At 42.6% G+C, this 24,254-nt stretch overlaps 1 protein-coding gene and 1 long non-coding RNA gene across 4 annotated transcripts in view; one reads left to right on the top strand and one right to left on the bottom strand.

Annotated features, from left to right (window-relative positions):
- The window catches only part of dlec1 (DLEC1 cilia and flagella associated protein), a 191,340-nt gene that overhangs the window by 6,121 nt on the left and 160,965 nt on the right, over nucleotides 1-24,254 (top strand). For all 3 annotated transcript variants that reach the window (XM_069914929.1, XM_069914926.1, XM_069914927.1), the window contains exons 4-5: nucleotides 1,243-1,383; nucleotides 11,992-12,148. In XM_069914929.1, the coding sequence (XP_069771030.1) occupies nucleotides 1,243-1,383; nucleotides 11,992-12,148 (298 nt within the window). The remainder of the gene's footprint in view (nucleotides 1-1,242; nucleotides 1,384-11,991; nucleotides 12,149-24,254) is intronic.
- Nucleotides 1-24,254, bottom strand: part of LOC138751936 (uncharacterized) — a 114,132-nt gene that overhangs the window by 68,342 nt on the left and 21,536 nt on the right. The gene's annotated exons all lie outside the window — the stretch shown is intronic.

The following is a 24,254-nucleotide window of genomic DNA, read 5'->3' as shown; positions in this document are numbered from 1 at the left end:
TTAGATTTAGTCTGCTGTGAGGCAGATAACGATTCACCATCAGCAGAAATTGCCTGGTGCACCTTAAAGTCAAAAAAGAGAAAAAAAAGAGTCCCTTCAGAGTCTCTGATTCTCCATGGACTCACTTCCAGCTCTCCTGCAGCCTCTGCATCCACACATTAGTCCAAAACATTAGCAAGCCGAGCTCCAGATCTAAACCTCTGACAGAATCAATGCCTGAGGTGCCTCAGTAGCCCCTCCTGCCCATGGCACCCTCTCACATCCCAATTCTGATACCTGGTTCCCATTCAGCCAGTCTTGATCCAGTGTCCAGCAGTCTTCAGTCCTTTGACTCCATGTCACCAGCAGCCCACAACCTGCATGGGTTCCTTGCCTCAAGTCGCAGACAACCTACTTCAGCCCCAGAACCCCTCTCTGGTCTGTTGCCATGGCCACCATCCTGTAGGGTCATCTCTGCTTCTCCTTCTCTATAGGGGATGTTCTTCCTATATTTTGGTGTCCTGTGCTAGTCCTCTGCTTCCCTGGAGTCTGCAACCCCTCAAAGCCTCTGCCAACACAGATGCTGTCATCTGCCCAGACCCCACGGTTGCAGGATTTTAAAATAAAAAACCATTGGTTCCTTTAACAGGCTATTTAAAGCCTGTATAGATCCATTGGGAGTGGGACTGGGCAGTAGGACCCTGCAGGGGAGTGCTGCTGTGTCTCCGCTCATATTCTCCCTGGTTCCACACCAGCTGTCATTTTTATTTTTAAAAGTATAAAATTAAGTTGAGCCATCTCCCACAAAGATTAAGTACTTCCAGATAATATTTCCATCAACGCTTGTTTTGCCCTGCCTTCATTGTTTCCCTATGCAATTTATGTACAAGCTACTCACTAAAGCTTTATCATGTTTGGCATCAGAAACGGTGACTGTTAAATAATTTTATTCCATTGTTCGTCACTGGAGCCTCTAATGGATCGAACTTTGTAGATAACTCAGTAATAAACTATGAGACCATTCCTCATATTCTTCTAAAAACCATTCTTAATTTCAAACTTTCATGCCTTTATTCTTTACATTATTCCTGTTTTACTATTAACTTTCTTTTTTGCTCCTTCATTGATAGAGGTCAATCTGGAATACATGACATGAATTGGATTCAAAAAAGGAAATTTAAATTTCCAAAAGAAATGTATGAAAAATGGATTATGGGATCTGTCAATATACATCAATAATCAAATTTATTTATTACCTGTTAGGATATATCTTACTTATTGGCAAGCATCTTCAAGGACGTTTACACTGGAGAGGTGATTGGAAAGGATTTAATGAAGAACCTTATAAAATCACAAGGCGGAGATAATGCATACCATGAGAAATTTGTGCAACAGCTCCAACAGGTATGTTCTCCTTTTCTTACTCTTGTCTGTCATTGATTGGTTGTGCCACCAGTTCTTCAAGATGTCGATTAGGCTGAAATTCAATTCTTGCCAGTTGGTTTCCAGTCCTGCCTGCCTCTCCTGAGGGGGTGATTGTGGTGTGGTGCAGATTGTTGCTCACTTGTGCATCAACACCAGCTTTGATGAGCCAAGTGCATTTGTCCAAATGGCCGTTCCTGGAGCAGATACTACGAATCTCAGTTGGAAAATGCAGTAGCAGAGGGCTTGACCTAATAATCAACATATCTTTTTACTGAGACCAGGAGTGGCCAAACATTTTTAGTTATGGCCCACATACCGAAAAGTACAAAGCCAAAATATTATTAGGCCTAGCAGTTTTCAAACACGGTCATCTCCTTTAACAGGCCATTTAAAGCCTGTTCAGAGCTGATGGCAGTGGGACTGGGCAGTTGGACCCTGCGGGAGAGTGCTGAGACTTTGCTCCCCCGCTCTCTGAGGGTCCACACCAGCGGCAGCGCTGCCATTCCAGCAGCTCCAGTAGGACTGTAACGGACCACTTAAAAATGGGCAATAGGCTGCAGTTTGGTCATCCCTGACCTAAGACTATTGATTCATAAATTCACAGTTTTATCATAAAGAAACCAGCTTTTCGGCTCAACTCATCCATGCTAACCGAGATGCCTGTTTAAGCTAACCCCATTTGCCTGTGCTTGACTTGTATCCCTCTATAACTTTCCAATTAATGTACTTGTTTCAATGTTTTTTAAACATTGTATTTTACTTTCTTCTACCACCTCCTCCAGTAGCGCATTCCATATACTCACCATCCTCTATGTGAAACCTTTAAATATTATGGACTCTTTTAATTTGGGAAAAAGACTGACCTTCCACTTTATCTATGCCTGTCATAATTTTATGTGTGTGGTGGGAATAATGTTCTCAGATGCATCTATTTCAATGCAAGGAGTATTGTAGGAAAGGCAGACGAGTTTAGAGCGTGGATTGGCATATGAAATTATGACATTGTGGCCATTAGTGAAATTTGGTTGCAGGTGGGGTAGAACTGGCAGCTCAGTGTTCCAGGCTTCCATTGTTTCAGAAGCGATAAGTTTTGAGATGCTCTCAGCTGCAGCTCCTGACAAGCCAAGTTAAGGAATTGGAGCTGGAGTTGGATGAACTCTAGGTCACTCAGGAGGCGGAGGGGATGATATATAGGAGTTACAAGGACTTGATCGCTCCTAGGAGGCAGGAGGAGGGTAGATAGGTGACAGTCAGGAAAAGGAAAGGGAATAGACAGGCAGTGCATGACACCCATGTGTCCGTTCCCCTCAATAACAAATATACCATTTTGGATACTATTGGTAGGGACAAATCATGATGATCAGGTCTCTAGTTTGGAGTTTGTCCTGTGCCTAAGAATGGAAGGGAGGAGAAGAGATGAGCTGTAGTGATGGGGGATTCCATAGTTAGGAGGACAGATGAGAAATTCTGTGGAGGGCATTGAGTTGTTGGCAGATGTTATGTTGCCTCCCTGGCACCAGGGTCGAGATAACTCAGATCGAGTTCATACCATTCTCAGGAGGGATGGTGAACAGCCAGATGTTGGTCCATGACATAGGTAGGAAGGATGAGGAGGTCCTGCAAGGAAAATTCAGGGAGTTAGGGACTAGGTTGAAGGACAGGACCTCCAGGGTTGTGATCTCAGGATTGCTACCTGTGCCAGGTGCAAGTGAGGTTATTGCAGCTTAACACGTGGCTAAAGACATAGTGCAGGAGGGAGGGCTTCAGGTTCCTGGATCATTGGGCTCCCTTCCAGGGAAGGTGGGACCTGTTCCGACAGGGCAGTTTGCATCTGAATTGGAGGGGACTAATATCCTTACGAGAAGATTTGCTAGTGCTGCTCCTGTGGGATTAAACTAGATTTGCAGGGGGTGGGAACCAGATGCCAGAGCAGATAGAGGAGGGAAAAGATGATGTGAAAATTACATGCACCGTTAGAAATTAATGGGTTGTACATAGTGGAAATTTTCTAAAGTGCATCTATTTCATAGCATGAAATATTGTAGGAAAGGCAGATGAGCTTAGAGCATGGATTGATATATAGAATTATGACATAGTAGTCATGGATGCAGGAAGGGCAGGAATGTTCTGGGCGACCATTGCTTTAGATGCGATAGAAGGAGGAGGATAAAAGGAGGAGGAGAGGTATTGCTCATCTGAGAAAATGTCACAGCTGTGATCAGGCAGGACAGACCAAAAGGCTCATCTACTAAAGCTATATGGGCGGACCTGACGAATGGGAAAGGTATGACCGCATTCGTGGGTTGTATTATAGACCACCAAATAGTCAACGAGAATTGGAAAAACAAATCTGTGGAGAGGAGGGCAATTGTGGTAGGAGACTCCATAGTTAAGAGGACGCAGCAAGGAGAACCGGATGGTGGTTTGCCTCCCTGGTGCCAGGGTCCGGGATGTTGCTGCTCTTGTCCCAGATATCCTAAAGTGGGAGGGACAGGAGCCAGAGGTCGTGGTACATGTAGGTACCAATGACATAGGGAGAATTAGAGAAGAGGTCCTAAAAAGTGAGTACAGGCAGTTAGGTAGGGAGTTAAAAAGAAGGACCGCAAAGGGGGTAATCTCTGGATTACTCCCTGTGCCATGTGACAGTGTGAATAGAAATAGAATGAGGTGGAGGATTAACACGTGGCTGAAGGGGTGGAGTAAGGGGCAGGGTTTTAAGTTTCTGGATCACTGGGACCTTTTTTGGGGGAGATGTGACCTGTACAGTAAGGACGGGTTACACTTAAATCCCAGGGGGACCAGAATCCTGGCAGAGGTATTTGCTAGGGCTACTCAGGATCCTTTAAACTAGAATGGTTGGGGGGAGGGAACAAAATAGTACAGAGCAGTAAGGAGAAGGTTAGAATGCAAACAAAGAAAGTTTGTAGTAAGTATTTGAATATGGATGGGCAGGTGATAGAGAAGGGAAATGCTCTGGAAGAAGATGAAGGGCAATTGGCAGGAAAAGTAAATAATGTTGTTCTTAAAGATGAGGGAAAACAGGGATTAAAAATTGGGAAATCTCTGAAATTCATATATTTTAATGCCAGGAGTATTGTAAAAAAGGTGGATGAGCTGAAGATACTTGGAAGTATGATGTGGTAGCGATTAGTGAGACATGGTTGCAGGAGGGATGTGATTGGCAACTGAATATCCCTGGGTTTCGTTGTTTTAGGTGTGATAGAGTCGGAGGGGCAAGAGGAGGTGGGGTTGCATTGCTTGTCAGGGAAAATATTACAGCGGTGCCTAGGAAGGATAGATTAGAGGGCACATCCACGGAGGCTATTTGGGTGGAACTGAGGAGTAGGAAAGGAGAGGTTACACTTGTAGGGGTGTATTATAGACCACCCGGAGGGGACCGAGACCTAGAGGAGCAAATCTGTAGGGAGATAGTAGATATTTGTGATAAGCACAGGGTTGTAATTATGGGAGATTTTAATTTTCCACATATAGATTGGGAAACACATTCTGTGAAAGGACTGGATGGGTTAGAGTTTGTGAAATGTGTGCAAGATAGTTTTTTACAACAATATGTAGAGGTGCCGACCAGAGAAGGAGCAGTGTTAGATCTACTGTTGGCAAATGGGATGGGTCAAGTGACGGAGGTTAGTGTTGGCGAGCACTTCGGGTCCAGTGATCATAATGCCATCAGCTTCAATGTCATTATGGAAAGAGAGAAGTCAGGGCCAAGGGTTGAGGTTTTAAATTGGGGAAAAGCTAGATTTGAGGAGATGCGAAAGGACTTGCAGGGTGTGCATTGGGACAATTTGTTTTATGGGCAGGATGTAGTAGAGAGATGGAAGTCTTTTAAAGATCAGATTTTGAGAATGCAAAAGCTTTATGTTCCTGTTAGGTTAAAAGGAGGGGCAAAAGGTTTGAGAGAGCCGTGGTTTTCAAGGAATATTGGAAACTTGGTTCGAAGAAAAAGGGAGGCGTACATTAGATATAAGAAGCATGGAGTTAAGGAGATGTTTGAAAGATACATTGAATGTAAGAGGAATCTTAAGAGAGGAATTAGGAAAGCTAAAAGAAGGTACGAGGAAACTATGGCAAGCAGGGTGAAAACTAATCCAAAAGAGTTCTACAAATATGTTAATGGTAAGAGGAAAGCTAGAGACAAAATTGGTCCCTTAGAAAATCAGAGCGAAAAACTGTGTGTGGAACCTAGAGAAATGGGGGAGATATTGAACAGTTTCTTTTCTTTGGTATTCACTAAGGAGAAGGATATTGGGAGATGTGAGATAAAAAAAAGCAAATTGGGTAAATATGGGGAATATAGAGATTACAAAAGGTGTAGTTTTAAGGCTTTTGAAGAATATAAAGGTGGATAAGTCTCCGAGACCAGACGGGATCTTCCCCCGGACTTTGAGAGAAGTGAAGGAGGAAATAGCAGAGGCTCTGGCGGTAATTTTCCAAATGTCATTAGATATGGGGATAGTGCCAGAGGATTGGCGCATTGTGCATGTGGTTCCGTTATTTAAAAAGGGTTCAAGGAGGAAGCCTGGCAACTATCGGCCTGTAAGTTTGACGTCTGTGGTAGGTAAATTAATGGAGAAAATTCTTAGAGATAGTACTTATAAACATCTGGATAGACAGGGTCTGATCAGGAGCACTCAACATGGATTTGTGGGAGGAAGGTCATGTTTGACCAATCTGATTGAATTTTTTGAAGAGGTGACTAGGAATGTGGATGAGGGTAGCGCAGTGGATGTTGTCTATATGGACTTCAGTAAGGCCTTCGATAAGGTACCACATGGAAGGTTAGTTAGGAAGGTGCAGTCTTTAGGTATAAATTTTAAGATAGTCAAATGGATTGAACATTGGCTGAAAGGGAGAGGCCAGAGAGTGGTAGTGGATAATTGTCTGTCAGGTTGGAGGCCGGTGACCAGTGGTGTGCCTCAAGGATCTGTATTGGGCCCATTGTCGTTCGTTATATACATTAATGATCTAGATGATGGGGTGGTGAATTGGATTAGTAAATATGCAGACGATACTAAGATAGGTGGAATAGTGGATAATGAAGAAGGTTTTCAAGGATTGCAGAGGGATTTGGGCTGCTTAGAAAAGTGGGCTGAAAAATGGCAGATGGAATTTAATGCTTATAAGTGTGAGGTGCTTCATTTTGGTAAGAAGAATCAGAATAGGACATACGTGGTAAATGGGAGAGCATTGAGGAATACAGAAGAGCAGAAAGATTTAGGAGTAACGGTACATCGTTCCCTGAAGGTAGAAACTCACATGAATAGGGTGGTGAAGAAGGCTTTTAGTATGCTGGCCTTTATCAATCATTGCATGGAATATAGGATTTGGGAGGTGATGTTGAGATTGTATAAGACGTTGGTGCGGCCTCATTTGGAGTTCTGTGTGCAGTTCTGGTCGCCTAATTATAGGAAGGATATAAACAGAGTGGAGAGAGTGCAGAGAAGGTTTACCAGAATGTTACCTGGGTTTAAGCATCTAGAGTATAGGGAGAGATTGGACAGATTAGGTCTTTATTCTTTGGAGCGTAGAAGGATAGAAGTATTTAAGATTATGAAAGGGATAGACAGAGTGGATGTGGATAGACTATTTCCGTTAAGAGGAGGAAAGATTAAAACAAGAGGACATCAGTTAAGAATTAAGGGGCAGAGGTTTAGAGGTAACATGAGGGGGAACTTCTTTACTCAGAGAGTGGTAGCCGTGTGGAATGATCTTCCGGGAGAAATAGTGGCGGCGGAGTCAATTGTATTATTTAAGAAAAGGTTGGACAGGTATATGGATGAGAAGAAGATGGAGGGTTATGGGCATTGTGCAGGGAGGTGGGACTAGAAAGGGGTGTTGGGTTCGGTGCGGACTAGAAGGGCCTAATGGCCTGTTTCCGTGCTGTAATTGTTATGTTATGTTATGAATAAAGCAAATTATGGTGGTATGAGGAAAGAACTAGCTCGGGTCGACTGGAAAAGCAAACTAGTCAGGAATAGAGCAGGATTGGAAGGTATTTTTGCAAATAATAAAAGACATCCAGGATAGATATATTCCAAGGAAAAGGAAATTAGTCAAAGGAAAGATGGTACCAATGTGGCTAACAAAAGAAGTTAAGGCCAAGATAAAAGCAAAGGGGAGGGCACACAAGGAAGCTAAAACTAGTGGGAAATCAGAGGACTGGGAATCCTTTAGAAAGAAATAAAGAAAGTCCTAAGGAAAGAAAAGATGAGTTGTGAAAGAACAGTATAGAAAAAGATACTAAGAGTTTTTGTAAATATATAAAGAATAAAAGAGAGAGACGTGTTGATATTGGATCGATAGAAAACTTGGAAATTATAATGGGTTTCAAAGATATGGCAGAAGAATTAAAATAATATTTTACACCTGAATTCACTGTGGAAGACATTAGTAATATCCCTGACAGACAGAGGCTTCAGGGAGTAGAGTTGGATACAGTTAAGATTACTAGAGAAATTGTGCCAGGTAAATTGAATGGATTAAAGATAGATAAATCTCCTGGACTGGACGAGGTACACCCATGGGTTTTGAAAGAGATGGCTTTGGAGATTGTAGATCCATTGGTGACAATCTTCCAGAAATCAATAGTCTCTGGTGTGGTTCTGGGGTTGCAAATGTGGTTCTGTTGTACAAGAAAGGTGGGAAACAGAAAAAAGGAATCTATCGACCTATCAGTCTGACTTTTGTGGTTGGGAAGATATTAGAGTCAATCCTCTGGTTGAAGTTATGAAATACCTGGAAATGCATGACAGGATTGGTGCTAGTCAGTATGGTTTTTTAAGGTGTAGATCATGCCTGACCAACCTATTAGAGCTTTTTGAAGAAATCTCAGGTAGGAGAGACAAAGGGGAGACTGTGGATGTTATATATTTGGATTTGTTAGGCTGAAAAATAAGATGAAAGTCCATGGAATTACAGCTATTAGACTGGATAGAAAATTGGCTGATAGGGTTTTGCCTCTCTTTTGGCGAGACATGCAATTTTACTTAAATTGAGAGATGCTGCCCTGTCCTCGTGATCAATTGTTGTGTGACATCCTATGCTGTTTGAATATGGAAAAGGTTTGTTATTCAGTTAATACGGTAATTCAGGGTGGCTGTCTGTAACACACGTTTTTTCCGTAGAGGTCGGTCTTGGGGCCTCTGCTGTTTACAATTTATATTAATGATTTGGATTGTGGAATGAATGGTTTTGTGGCCAAATTTGAGGATGACACGAAGACAGGTGGCGGAGCAGGAACTGTTGAAGAAACTGTAAAATTGCAAAAGGATATAGACAGATTGGGAGACTGGGCAAAAATATGGCAGATGAAGTACAATGTCGAGAAGTGTTTGGTTCTACATTTTGGCAGTGGAAATAAACAGGCAGAATACGATTTGAATGGGGAGAAAATTCAATCCTTGGAGATGCAAAGAGACCTGGACGTCCTCATGAAGAGTAATGTAAAGGTTAATGCCCAGGTGGGGTTGGTAGTGAAGAAGGCGAATGCTATGCTAGCATTCACTTCAAGAGGAAAAGAGTATAAGAGGAGAGAGGTGTTAATGAGACTCTATGGGGCATTGGTGAGACCCCGTTTGGGGTACTGTGTACAGTTTTGGGCCTCCTATGTTAGAAAAGATGTGATGTTGTTGAAGAGGAGCTTTCTAGGATGATTCCTGGTATGAGTTCAGGCAACTTACATGATGGTTCTTAGGCATTTTATTTCCCTTCATCCCTTGACCATTTAGCAACATCAGCAATCTTTACTGCAACGCTTTTTTAAAAACTCTTTCGGTATCCTTTGGTGGCTCTCTTCAGGAGGGAATGATTCTTCTTTGTTTCCGGTTCAGAGTCGTTCTATCTCTTTTGCCTCTCTTTTGGCGAGACATGCAATTTTACTTAAATTGAGAGATGCTGCCCTGTCCTCGTGATCAATGGTTGTGTGACATCCTATGCTGTTTGAATATGGAAAAGGTTTGTTATTCAGTTAATACGGTAATTCATATATAAGATTTCAGGTGGTGTGGGGGTAATTTATGACTCACTTTCTTATTTTATAATTTCACCCATGTAATTGAACTGTCTGACTTGTGTCTTTTCCATGGTTTTTTCTATTGTTTTTTTCCTTTCGTTTTTATTTTAATGCTAATCATGTATAGCATCTGGCAACCCTATTAGGGAGGGGTGTTGGTTTTTGTTTTGTTTCTCCTTTCACATTATTTTCTTATTTTAAAATTTTTTTACAATTAGTTTTTTGTAATAAATACTTTCTGGACTATTGCATAATTTATGATTGTTTTTGATATACTGATTGTTTTATTAATTCTATGTAATTATTTATATAATCTCTATTATTATAAACTCTATTAAAATCAATAGAAATATTTTAAAAAGAAGAGGAATTTGGACAGGTGCATGAATGGGAGAGTTATGGAGGGCTATGGACTGAGTGTAGGTCAATGGGACTAGGCAAAAAAAAATTGGTTCGGCACAGACTAGAAGGGCAAAGGGGCCTGTTTTTGTGCTGTAGTGTTCTCTAGTTCTATAATTCTATGATAGAGTGGGAGGGATGAAAAGGGGAGGAGTGGCATTTCTTGTCAGGGAAATCTATCACAGCTATGCTTAGACAGGACAGATCAGAGGGCTCGTCTTCTGAGGCTATATGGGTGAAGATGAGGAACGGAAAATGTATGACCATGCTCATGAGGTTGTATTATAGACCACCTAACAGTCAGCAAGAATTGGATGAGCAAATCTGCAGAGACCTAGCAGACAGCTCCAGGAAACATAAAATTGTGATGGAAGGGGGTTTTAACTTTCCATATATTGATTGGGAGTCCAATACTGTAAAAAGGCTAGATGGGTCAGAGTTTGTTAAATGTGTTCAGGAAATTTTTATAAATCAATATATAGAGGAATCAATTAGAGAGTGTGCAATACTGGATCTCCTATGGTCAAGTCACTCATCTGAGTGCTACTGGTGCCATGTAACCCAGTACTACCTGTCACATGGTCGGGTGGTCGGTTTGCCTGGTGGGCAGGGTGGCTAGACACCCGCAGGATGAAAAACAAGACCTGTCAAAGGGCAGACGAACCCTCTTGTAGGGTTCATAGCCAGCTAGCAAACGCATGCAATGAAGCGAGGAAAGGGTACCCCTTGCATTGAAGGTTGGTCTGGCCATTCACTGCCACAGAACTTCTTGCCACTGGATCCAAGAGAGGATGTCTAGAGGGTGGGCCTGGGCCTGTACAATCCCTACTCACCTAAATCCATTCATGCACATGCTGTTCCTTTCTGAGGAGTGGAGTTTCCTCCTATCATACCCAACAAACTGATTGAAAGTAACCGTCATTATGCTACAGGATGGACAGGCAGCAGCAGAAGAAGATGAGGGAACATGGCAGGAGAAGGTGAGGGAACATGGCAGGAGAAGGTGAGGGAACATGGCAGGAGAAGGTGAGGGAACATGGCAGGAGAAGGTGAGGGAACATGGCAGGAGAAGGTGAGGGAACATGGCAGGAGAAGGTGAGGGAACATGGCAGGAGAAGGTGAGGGAACATGGCAGGAGAAGGTGAGGGAACATGGCAGGAGAAGGTGAGGGAACATGGCAGGAGAAGGTGAGGGAACATGGCAGGAGAAGGTGAGGGAACATGGCAGGAGAAGGTGAGGGAACATGGCAGGAGAAGGTGAGGGAACATGGCAGGAGAAGGTGAGGGAACATGGCAGGAGAAGGTGAGGGAACATGGCAGGAGAAGGTGAGGGAACATGGCAGGAGAAGGTGAGGGAACATGGCAGGAGAAGGTGAGGGAACATGGCAGGAGAAGGTGAGGGAACATGGCAGGAGAAGGTGAGGGAACATGGCAGGAGAAGGTGAGGGAACATGGCAGGAGAAGGTGAGGGAACATGGCAGGAGAAGGTGAGGGAACATGGCAGGAGAAGGTGAGGGAACATGGCAGGAGAAGGTGAGGGAACATGGCAGGAGAAGGTGAGGGAACATGGCAGGAGAAGGTGAGGGAACATGGCAGGAGAAGGTGAGGGAACATGGCAGGAGAAGGTGAGGGAACATGGCAGGAGAAGGTGAGGGAACATGGCAGGAGAAGGTGAGGGAACATGGCAGGAGAAGGTGAGGGAACATGGCAGGAGAAGGTGAGGGAACATGGCAGGAGAAGGTGAGGGAACATGGCAGGAGAAGGTGAGGGAACATGGCAGGAGAAGGTGAGGGAACATGGCAGGAGAAGGTGAGGGAACATGGCAGGAGAGCTCACAGAAGTGTGTGTTGGGGAATATTTTGGTATCCAGTGATCGTCTGTTTCAAAATGGTTATGGAGAAGAATAGTTCTGGCCCTTGGGTTGAAAGTAAATTGGAGAAAGGCCAATTTTGAGGAATGAGAAAGAATCTAGGAAGAGTGGATTGGGATGTTATTTTCTGGCGAGTATGTGGTTGGTAAATGGGCAGTCTTCATAGGTGAAATTTTGAAAGTACAGAGCTTGTGTGTTCCTGCCAGGATGAAAGGCAAATTTAACAGGCATATTACTCACGTTGACTTTGTAAAATGTCTTAATCAATTCTGGTGGCCGTCAACTAGATTCATGAAGAGTATGACAGGCGAATCAGAGAGGCTGACACTGTGGAAAAGCACATCATCCAGGCCCGAGCACGAGCTGCAGCAGCTGAGGAGAAGGCTCTGAATAGCGCCAAGGAGGAGAGCAAGAATAGTTCTAACTTGTTGCGATTGCCTTCAGGTAAAACCTTTCTTATCACATCATGTTAGCAGTAATTAACAGCAGCTAGAGCCACGGAACTACATACTGGGGAAACAGGACCTTTGGATCAACTCATCCATCCAACTTGGTCAAGATTCTTTTATTGTCATATAATAAAACAGAAAATGTGATATTACACAAAATTTTATTTAGTCTACTGTAGGCAACTCAATGACAAACTCATTTCAGGACTCCTACTTGTGCATTTTATTGATTTATTCTCTCTGAATTGCAGTCCATTTGTTTACATTTGTTATCTGTTTACAGTTCTTTTACTTGTTTACATATTTATGAATGGCTATTCTGCCTGGCCCACAGGAAAAAGGAATCTTAGGGTTGTATGTGATGTCATGTATGTACTCTGACAATAAATATGAAATCTAAACAAAGATTTACTATCAGTGAAAATTGCTAATTGCCCCTTACAGCCAGAGAGAGAGAAGCAACAGAGATTCCTCCTCCCCCCCCCCCCCCCCCCCCCCCCCCCCCGGGTCCTTTGAATGTCCATGGATTCTCCTCCGGTGCTCCTCCAGCACTTTGGAAGGACAAACCAAGGTAGGACATGCATGGTAGCTGGCAGGGCACTGCAGTATGGTAGACCAGAGAGATCTGAGAATGGAGATACTGTACATTGAAAGTTGCTCCACAGGTATATCTGGCCATAAAGAGAGCATTGAACTTTGGACTTCATAAATCAAAGTGCTGAGTACAAGAGTTGCAATGTATACTGAAATTGTATAAGAAACTCTTTGAAGCCAAATTTGGAGTATTGTGTGCGATTTTGGTTTCCTACCCATAGGAAAAATATCAATAAGATTGAAAAAATGCAGAGAAAATTTATAAAGGATGTATAGTTTTGTGGGGAAAAACAAATTGATTCTGAAGGACAAGATCTAGCAGCATCTGTAAAAACTCAGCAGGTCAAACAGTGTACTTTATATAGAGTAAAATCCCCATTATCTGGAATTCAAGCAACCAACAAAAAATTGCAGAAAATAAATTGGTAAAAAAAATACAAGCTTAAAATTGGCTAGTCTTAGCGGTTGGTTTGCCAATCACGCAACATGTAGTCTCAAACAACCAGCAAATTCACTTACCTGGCGTCTATCAATCCACATAGGTACAGGATACTGGAAATTTTACTGTAGTAAAGATAAAGATAGATTGAGCCCTTGATGTTTTTGCATGAGCCCTTCATCAAGCAAGTATCTTAGGGCAGTATGGTTGGCATAGTGGTTAGTGCAACACCTTTACAGTGCCAGCGATTGGGACTGAGGTTCGAATCCCGCACTGTCTGTAAGGAGTTTGTATGTTCTCCTCATGGCTGGGTTTTCCCCAGGGGCTCTGGTTTCCTCCCATCATTCAAAATACACCTTGGGTTTTCCCCAGGGGCTCTGGTTTCCTCCCATCATTCAAAATACACCTTGGGTTTTCCCCAGGGGCTCTGGTTTCCTCCCATCATTCAAAATACACCTTGGGTTTTCTCCAGGGGCTCTGGTTTCCTCCCATCATTCAAAATACACCAGGGGTGTAGGTTAATTGGGTGTAAAGTGGCTGGCATGGGCTCGTGGGCCAAAATGGCCTGTACCATGCTGTGTGATTAAATTTAAAATTTAAAAAAATCTCCCAGAATCTGAATAGGCAGGGAATAATTAGAGATCATATGGCTACTGCGTGACCGGCTGAGTTTCTCCAGCACATTTGTGTATTGCACTCAATCTCACCATCTGTAGACTTTCCTGTTTAATAGTGATTAGAGATCATCAGTATTATTTTGTGGATGGGAAATAATGTTTGAAGAGGTGTCCAAAAAGATTGATGAGGGTAGAGTGGTGTATTAAGGTGGAAGGCCAGCACTGTAGACTGGCCTGGCAGGTTAGATCATATAGGATCAAAGACGAACTGTCCAATTGGATTCAAAAGTGGCTTGGAGAAAGCTGCAGGGATTCATAGTGAAGGTTTGTTTCTGTGATTAAAGGCCTATGACCAGCAGGGCCTAGTGCTGGGTGAACTATTGTTTGCTATCTATGTTAACAATTTGGATGACAATTGTTCTTGGTTGGTAAGTTTGCAGGCGACGCCAAAATTGCTGGTATAGTGGACAGTGATGAAGGACATCCAAGTTTATAACAGGATCTCAATCAGTTGGGGAGATGGGCCAAAGAATGGGTGATGAAATCTATCCCTGATAAATGTAAGGGGCACTTTGGAAATTCAAGGCAGGGTAGGATTGTCACACAAATGGATAGAATCCTAGAGGGTGCTCTAAAAGAGAGGGACCTCGGAGAACAACAGCAGAGTTCCCTGATAATGGCGACTCAGGTGGAGAGAGTGGTGAAGTAGGTGGTAGTTCTGGTCGCCCACCTATAGAAAGGATATTTCAATTTGAAAGGGGTGCAGAAGAGATTCACCAGGATGTCACTGAGGCTTAAGGTTTAAAGTTAGGGAGAGAGCCTGGATTGGCTTTGTCTTTATTCCCTGGAGCAAAGATGGGGGGGGGGGGGGGCTAATAAAATAATGGGGGGGGGGGGCATGCAGAACCCTCTAATGTTTGGGATGAAGGCATTTTTTTCCCCCTTTATTTGTCCCTATGCTCTTCAGTTTTAAATTTATAATCAAACAATTCTCATGTGATTCAAGTGCACAGATTTTATTGAAGGATATTTGTGTACATTTTGGTTTGACCATGTAGAAATGACACCACATAGAGCACCGGAGCAAATAAAGGAAAAATGATCTTTATCTACGGTGCCCTCCATAATGTTTGGGACAAAGTAAATGCTCACAGTTTATTTTGCAGGTTAGATGATTCTAGGACTCGGGTTTGAGGTGAGAAGGGAGAGATTCAAGAAGGACATGAAGGGTGGTCCATATCCAAAACAACCTGACAGAGGAAGCTGTAGAAATGGCTGCAATTTTGATGTTTAAAAGACATTTAGAGACGTATGTGGATAGGAAGGGTTGTATGGAAATAGCAAATAAAACTAGCACGGAATGCCAGTCTGATCAGCATGAGTGGATTGTACTGATGGGGCTGTTCCATACTGTATGGCTGTATGCTGGAGGAACTCGTTGGGTCAAGCAGCATTTGTGGAGACAGAGGAGGAGTCAGTGTTACAGGTGAAGACCTTGCGTCCTCCAGTGCCTCTTCCAAACATTGCTCAATGCAGAACAACACTGATGGATCACAGAAACGCGTTGTTGACTATTGCATTGTGGGTAATTTCTTTCCCAGGGTTGATGATATGATGAATGAGACTTTGTAGAATCTGTGCAACACTACTGCCTCTGTTGGTGGATCTGTCGTGTCATTGGTCAAAACAAACCTAGAAACTGTGATGGAGGAATTTATAACTTGTTTCTTTGATTGAGGCTTAAAGAAGTGAAAGTTGCATTAATTGTCCTTTGAATTCCCCAGTTCAGGTTTCTAATAAGACTTTAAGAGATAGAGTAGGATTAGGCTATTCATCCCATTGAATTTGTCCCACTATTTAATCATGAACAAATCCATTTCCGCACTCAGCCCCGCTGCCTGGCGTTCTCCCTATAACCTTTGATGCCTTGGCTAATCAAGAACCTGTCTAAAATGCACCCAATAACCTGGTATCCACCACTGTCTGTAACAATGAATTCCACAGATTCACTACTGAAGAAATTCCTACACAACTCTGTTCTAAGCAGAAGCCCTTCAATCCTGAATTTGTGCCCTCTTATCCTAGACTCTCTCATCCCAGGAAACAACCTTTCTCCGCTTACCCCGTCCATGACTTTCAACATGCGAAATATTTTAAATGAGATCCCCATTGATTTTCCTAAATTCCAATGAATACAGGCCAAGAGCTGTCAAATGATCCTCATATGATAACCTGTTCACTCCCTGAATCATCCTATTGAACCTCCTTTGAATCCTCTCCAACGTCAGCACATCTTTTCTTCAATAAGGAGCTCAAAACTGCTCACAATACGCTGTGAGGTTTCACCAGTGCCTTATAAAGCCCCAATATCACATCCCTGTGCTTATATTAAAGTGAATGCCAGCATTGCATTTGTTTTTCTTCACCATTGCCTCAACATGCAAGTTTACCTTCAGGCCATCTTACATGAAAATTCCCAAGTTCCTATTCATCTGGGTATTTTCAATTTTCTCTCTATTTAAAAAAAAAATAGTCTGCTTGTTTATTCTTTTTCTACCAAATTGCATGACTGTACACTTTCTGGCATTATATTTCATTTGCCACTTCTCTGCCCATTTTTCTCATCTGTTTTAGTCCTCCTGCAGCCTCCAACTTTCCTCAACATCACCTGCTTCTCCACCTCCCTGTATCATCTTCAACTTGACCATAAAGCCATTCATTCCATAATCCAAATAATTAACAGACAACATAAAATGAACTGGCCCCAACACTGGCAAAAAGAAGTGTTGGTAAAGCAGGTTTCTTTCCTTCCATTCAACTTGCTATAATTGTTTGAGTATGGAAAATATTCCTAGATAGGCACATGAATATTAATAAAAGTAAAGGGTTAATGCATGTGAGGTGGAGAAGGAATAGATAGTTGTGGAGCAGGTTTACAAAGGTCAGCACCACATCATGGGCTGTAGGGCCTGTACTGTGCTGTAATGTTCTATGTTCTATATTTGAGCCTGAACTTAAAACATAAAGGCAAATATATATTATACACCTTTATGATCCCACACAAATTCAAGGAAACAATGTGGAACAAAACCCATTCTGCTTGAACAGGCACCAACTTGCCTTGAGCAACAACCGAACCAAGATAAGTCACAGCAGCATAGCCAAATTCACTTTTTGCTAAATTAACAGTAACGTTTCATTTTGAAAGTTTGCCAAACAATTTCTCTAACTCAGAGATATTTACTTCCCAGGTGTAATTTCCCCATAACCAAATCAACAATATAAGATCTACCTTGAATCACATAATTTATCATTCTTTGGAATGTCCCTGGAGCATTTTTCATTCCAAATGGTAAAACATTGTATTCATATAACCATGACAAATTCAGAAATGCAGTAATTTCCCTACCTCTGTCTGTTAAGGGAACACACCAATAGTCCATCTTTATAAGAAACTTAGCCTTTCTAACCTTGTCCACACAATCATCCACCCTAGGGATAGAATAAGCAGTGCTGCATTAACTTTTCTACAATCAGTGCAAAATCTAACTGTCCCATCTGGTTCAGAGACCAGGACACAAGATGAATTCCAATTTGAGGTAGAGCATCAAATAATATAATTCTTTGACATATATTCAATCTCTTGATCAACCTGTTTGCACTTTTCAGCATTCATTCAATCCTGATGTTATTTGATAGGTTTGGCATCTCCAACATTAATGTCATGACCAGTTATTGGGGTTTTCTTTGGCATATCTGGAAACCAGTTCCTAAATTTTAAAAGTAGCTGTTTCATTTCCTCCTTTTCCTGGAGCTGAAGATGAGCCAATTTAGGATCCAAATTCTACAAAACAATCGAATTAGACAGACGAACTGGGAGAATGTTTTATTTGAAGAGACCATCACGAGTCAGCTTGTATTGTCTCAAGGTCCCTAGACTCCTTACTCCTATCAACAACCAATACCATTGATGTGCCTGTGCCTTGTTAGAAACAAAATTCTCAAAAAAAGGTTTTAACATGTTCATATGGCAACTCTGTGTTTTACTTGTCCAATCAGGTGTTCTAACTATGTAGCTAACTTCATTCACCTTTGGCTCTATCTCATGTGGACCTGAAAATTTAGCCCTAGGGGAATCAGAATTTGTTGAGAAAAGGATTAACACTTTATCCCTTGGTTTAAAAGTTCTTATCCTAACCTTTTTTAAATCATACCAGACCTTTTTTCCTTGAGCCATTTTCAAATTCTCGAGCTAATTTACAGACTTTCTGCAAACGATCTTTTAACTTTGAAACATAATCTAACAAATTCAACTGCACATCCTCATTAACCCATTGTTCCTTGAAATAATAGTCAACTGGCACTTTCTTAATTTCATCATTATAGAGAGTAAAGATCCATTGTTATCCCGAAAAGAGTTTATAGTAGGGCTGGATCTTTGTTCTGCTCCACTATAAAATCTTTTTTGGGATAACAACGAATCTTTACACTCAGGTTTAACACCAGAACTCTGGTCCATTAAAGGAGGTAAAGTCTTTGGAAGGTCATTGGAACCTGAATGCTGTTTTGTACTATCACAGATTTCAGTCCCTGTAAAGTCAGTCTTTCTCTCATCAATGACTGGCTAAGCTGTCAACCACACCACAGGGATAACTTTACCCTCTGCAAGGTAATTTCCGAATAACAATGAAACTTCCTTCACCGGTAAACGTGATCAGATCTTTATCATAATAGATCCATCATCTAATATTGATTTCAACACTATCCTCTGCAGAGGTATCAACTCTGGATCACCCCCCTGACCTCGAATCAAATTTATTTCACCTGTGGCAGTCTCATCGCCAAACTCCAAAACGCTGTCCAACACGAGTGATTGGGCAGCCCCAGTATCTCAAAGGATTTTTACTGTCACTTCTGGTAACTCTTCCTTTACTAAAACCAAACCCTTTGACACAAAATATTTGAATTCATCCCTAATGTTATCAGCAGGTCTGAAACCTTTTTGATTTCTATTTTTCAACTATTGGAATACAGGCATCTGGTGCTACCTCCTTTTCTTTTTTTTATCAGCACGGAACAATTTATTATCACATGACCAGATTTCTTACAATAGTAGTAAAGGGGACCCAAATAATTTTCCTTTACTTGCTTCCCTTCATCTTTACCCCTAGCACCACTATCCTTTGTATTTTCTAACGTACTTGGATAGTCCATATTACCCTTTTGGAAAGTTCTACTTGGTACAAAATTAACCTTGTGAGTTAAAGCATACTCATCTGCTAATTTAGCAGATCCCTGCCAAGTTTCCACTCCCTTTTCATCTAACTATGCTTTTATGTCATTAGGAATGCACCTTTTAATTTCCTCAACTAACACCAGCTTTCTGTCTATTATAATCATCTTATTTGTATGCATGCCATCGCTCAAAGCACACAGTTTTGTCATATGAAAAATCCATATAAAACAAGTTCGCCGATTTCCTGATTTTTTTTTTCCCTATAAGCTTCTGGAACCAATTCATAAACTTTAAGCATGGCTTGCTTCATTGTCTCATAATCAACAGTTTGTTCAGTTGTAAATCTGCTGGGCTTTCCCTTCAATCATGCTTTGTAACATGAGGGACCAATGGTCTTGTTGCCACATTAAACTCTCATCAACCTACTCAAAATGTTTTAACACTGCAAATTGATCATCTTTTTCACATGTCTAATTGTCTTTGTGGGTGTTTGATGGCACCATTCTTTCTGGATGTGGCATCATAGAGTCTGCACAGAAACAGATCCCTCAGTCCAGGTTGCCAGTGTAAATTAGCCCCATTTGCTTGTGTTTGACCCATATTCCTATAAAACTTCCCTATCCATGTATCTATCTAATGTTGCAATTGTAGCTAACTCCACTGCTTTCTCTTGCAGCTTGTTCCATGTACATACCACCCTCCATGCAAAATGCTATCTCTCAGGTCCATATTTATTAAACCTTTTCCCCTTCACCTTAAAAGAAAGATATTTTGATCCTCTCTGTCCTCTAGCTCAGCCATTCTCAAGCTTTTTTTTGGGCTTGGGTCTGCTGAAGGTTAATAGGTAGGCCCCCTGCCCTGTGAAGCAGTCAAGTTTTGATTTCTTCTCTCCTAATGACAATAGAAAAAAAAATTGTTACATGAGGTGAAAAAAAATGTGGCTTTTACTTAAATGTGCTGTAGGGTCCCCCGTTGAGAATGGCTGTTCTTGTTCATTTATAAAATATTTCAAAGCCTTGGATTCTACTGATTGACCATCTGGCCAGACTAAACTGATTTGTCCCTCTGTGTTCTATCAAAACACTGCATAATTTTGAATAGTTCAGTCAGATTACAAACTAACCTTTCGACGACAGTAGCAACAGATCTCTCTTCCAATTGGCAAAATTCATGCCTGGACAAGGGCATTTTAGGGTTCTAAAGTTGCAAAAGATACACATCAATGCAAATCTTTCTTTTCTTGTGGTAAGACTGACTAAAAATAGTGGTTGAAAGGAGATGTGAATGGGGATGAATAATAGAGGAAACAATCCCCTATGATTCCAGCATAAGGGCAGGTAGGTTGGACTGCTCATAGAAGGGGTACAGATGTAGCAGCAGTGAAATTGTGGTAGTGCCATGGTGTTTTAAATATCTTCATCCTGTTTCCATTTTGTAGTAGAAGTTTGAGTAAAGTCTTCTGATGGTGCCAATGTTTGGTGCATTCGTACCATTGGGACCTAGTGCAGGTCCTTATAACTTCCGGTTTTGGACGAAGTTGAATTGAATAGTAAGGCAGGCAACTCTTCTGTACTGAGTGACACTGCGGGGGTCATTTATTGTATCTGGTGCTCCCGTTGTGGTCTTCTGTACATTGGAAAGACTGGGCGCAGACTGCATGGATCTGGGAGATGCACGCAGCAATAGCATGTGGCCACCTATTTCAATTCCCCAACCCATTTCCTTTGCTGACATGTACGTCCATGGTCTCATGCACTGCCAGACTGAGACCACCTGCAAATTTGAGGAACAACCCCTCATCTTCCGATTTGGCAAATGGAAGGCGTTAATATGAACTTCTCTGTCTTTCATTTAAACACCCCCCTTCACTTCTTCCCTATCGCCTTCCCCCAGCTCTCTCTCTCTCTCTCTCTCTCTCTCTCTCTCTCTCTCTCTCTCTCTCTCTCTCTCTCTCTTCCATCTCCTTTCACACAGACATAATCAATTCTCACCTCTTTCCTTACCATATCTAATTAATTAACATCTTTTGTTGGTCTGGACTTCTCCCCCAGCCAGCATTGGCTTGTTACGAGCCCAGAGGATCACAAAACCTCACAGCAATAGATATTTACCAAGGCAAATGGCTACTTAAACAAAAGTTGCTTTTAATTATCATTAATCATGAAAATAGAATCAAACTTTAACTTATCACTATTGACTTACTTAACCCCCTTCTAATTCTAAGTGCATGAGTATGTATTGTGTGTGTAAGTTCAGAAAAGTTCTTTGGTTCACAGTCCAATCTCACTTCTCATTTCTCCCAAGTTCACTGGTTGCAAGAAATTCTTCTACTGTGCATAGAATTTAACATTTATAAAGTTCACCAGATTTTGGTGCTTGAAAGGTAAATAGTTACCACTCAAGAAAGTTCTTATTGGTTTTCAGAGAGAGATTTGATGTATGATGGACACCCAGCAACTTCAGTGTCTTGCTGATGAAACTTGCCCCCTTCAGTGTTCTCCAGATGATAACTCTTTCTTTCAGGTCAGCACAGAGTGCCTTTTCGTTTCTCTTATTTCAAGTGAAATGTTAGACAGCCAGTCCTCTCCTCTTGTATGAACCACAAGGGCTTTGACCAGGCTGAATCAAGCAGTTGCAACCCATCTTTGAAATGGGGTTTTCCACAAGCTTGCCAGCTTGTCCTGTTCCAGTCCCAGCTGCTGTTGGCTGGCCGTAACACTGTAGAAGTAATCTCTCGCGCGCTCTCTCGCGTGCTCTCTCGCACGCGCTCTGACAATTTTAGGCCAGAACTCCTGTATCCTTTAAAGTATTTCCATATATCTGAGAGGATACCAGAAACAGGAAGTACACCATCCCAACACCCCCCCCCCCCACCCCCTTCCAGTTGAGAAAGAGAAGTAGAGGAAACAACTCTACAGGGAAGGTGACCACAGCAGCAGACAAGTGATGGGCTCAGCAGCTGAGAGACCCACACAGGCTGCGAGTGACATGATTGAGGGTCTGCATGGTGTAGCGCGTCAATTGACTCAAAGGCTTGTTGACTCAAACTTAGCAAAAGACTGGAGAGTATTACATCGAGGTCGACCAGTCCAGAGTGATCTGGGTCTGCTTAAGAGCAGCCCTTTATGATTTGCCAGTAGGCGTGGCTACGGTTCTCAGCCAATCACTACTACTCTATGTCTCTTTCTTCTTTGGCTTGGCTTCGCGGACGAAGATTTATGGAGGGGGTAAAAGTCCACGTCTGCTGCAGGCTCGTTTGTGGCTGACAAGTCCGATGCGGGACAGGCAGACACGGTTGCAGCGGCTGCAGGGGAAAATTGGTTGGTTGGGGTTGGGTGTTGGGTTTTTCCTCCTTTGCCTTTTGTCAGTGAGGTGGGCTCTGCGGTCTTCTTCAAAGAAGGTTGCTGCCCGCCAAACTGTGAGGCGCCAAGATGCACGGTTTGAGGCGATATCAGCCCACTGGCGGTGGTCAATGTGGCAGGCACCAAGAGATTTCTTTAGGCAGTCCTTGTACCTTTTCTTTGGTGCACCTCTGTCACGGTGGCCAGTGGAGAGCTCTCCATATAACACGATCTTGGGAAGGCGATGGTCCTCCATTCTGGAGACGTGACCCACCCAGCGCAGCTGGATCTTCAGCAGCGTGGACTTGATGCTGTCGACCTCTGCCATCTCGAGTACTTCGACATTAGGGATGAAAGCACTCCAATGGATGTTGAGGATGGAGCGGAGACAACGCTGGTGGAAGCGTTCTAGGAGCTGTAGGTGATGCCGGTAGAGGACCCACGATTCGGAGCCGAACAGGAGTGTGGGTATGACAACGGCTCTGTATACGCTTATCTTTGTGAGGTTTTACAGTTGGTTGTTTTTCCAGACTCTTTTGTGTAGTCTTCCAAAGGCGCTATTTGCCTTGGCGAGTCTGTTGTCTATCTCATTGTCGATCCTTGCATCTGATGAAATGGTGCAGCCGAGATAGGTAAACTGGTTGACCGTTTTGAGTTTTGTGTGCCCGATGGAGATGTGGGGGGGCTGGTAGTCATGGTGGGGAGCTGGCTGATGGAGGACCTCAGTTTTCTTCAGGCTGACTTCCAGGCCAAACATTTTGGCAGTTTCCGCAAAGCAGGACGTCAAGCGCTGAAGAGCTGGCTCTGAATGGGCAACTAAAGCGGCATCATCTGCAAAGAGTAGTTCACGGACAAGTTTCTCTTGTGTCTTGGTGTGAGCTTGCAGGCGCCTCAGATTGAAGAGACTGCCATCCGTGCGGTACCGGATGTAAACAAATAGATACATTGGTGATAGTATCCTGTACTATCACACATGGGTTGTGGGCTGCTGGAGACTGGCTCATAGAGCTGGGTATTAGAGCTGGGATTAGAGCTGGGATTCGAGAGGGTGCAGAGGACAAGAAGGGATCCTGGAGGCACTGAAAGCTTCCTGATCGTGTCAGAGATTTGGATCTGGAGCTCGTGTTGCCAAGGAATCAAATACTCTGTGGCTGCAGGAGTGCTGGAGGCAAATCCACAGACACTCAGTGACTGTGAAGGGACTCTCTTTTGCTTCTCTTATTCTCTTACCATAAGGGGTGCCTTGCCCTCAGGAAAAAGAATCTCAGGATGGTATGTGATGTCATGTATGCACTTTGACAATAAATCTGAAATCTGGATTTACTTGCATTTGTCTGACTTGAGAGGTGAGGGTGCTGTAGCTCAATCAAATCTTTGAGTACGAGTGTAACAAGAAAGTCTTGATCTTGATTATAATACTGTATAATGCACAAAGATGCAGGCCTGAGCCCTTCGTCAAGGTATGAGCAAAAAGCAAACAAATGCCTAAATAAAGATGGGGTGGGAAGGAGGAAAAAAGGGGTAGATTAGGTTCCACAGCAATGCAGAATCTGCTGGAGGAACTTAGTGGGTCGAGCTGCATCACTGGGAGAAAACACATTGTCAGTGTTTTGGACCTCACCCTTATCTGAATTAAATTTCATCTACCACTGCTCCACCTGACTTTCCAGCTGATCTCTGCCCCACTGTATCCTTAGAAAAATTTCCTTTCTATCTACCACTCCAATGACGTTTATGTAATCAGTCCACTTCCATTCTTAACCAATTAATTTGTGTATTAGAAATAACAAATGCCACAGCACCAATTTTTCGATACAACACTTGTTATTGGTTTCCACTCAGAAAGACATCCATGCACCCTAACTGTAAGCAAA

Source organism: Narcine bancroftii, chromosome 1 (genome assembly GCF_036971445.1).
Source record: "Narcine bancroftii isolate sNarBan1 chromosome 1, sNarBan1.hap1, whole genome shotgun sequence".
NCBI classification, from domain to species: domain Eukaryota; kingdom Metazoa; phylum Chordata; class Chondrichthyes; order Torpediniformes; family Narcinidae; genus Narcine; species Narcine bancroftii.
The sequence above is the reverse complement of the archived record's forward strand: the minus strand, read 5'-3'. Positions and strand labels throughout refer to the sequence as shown.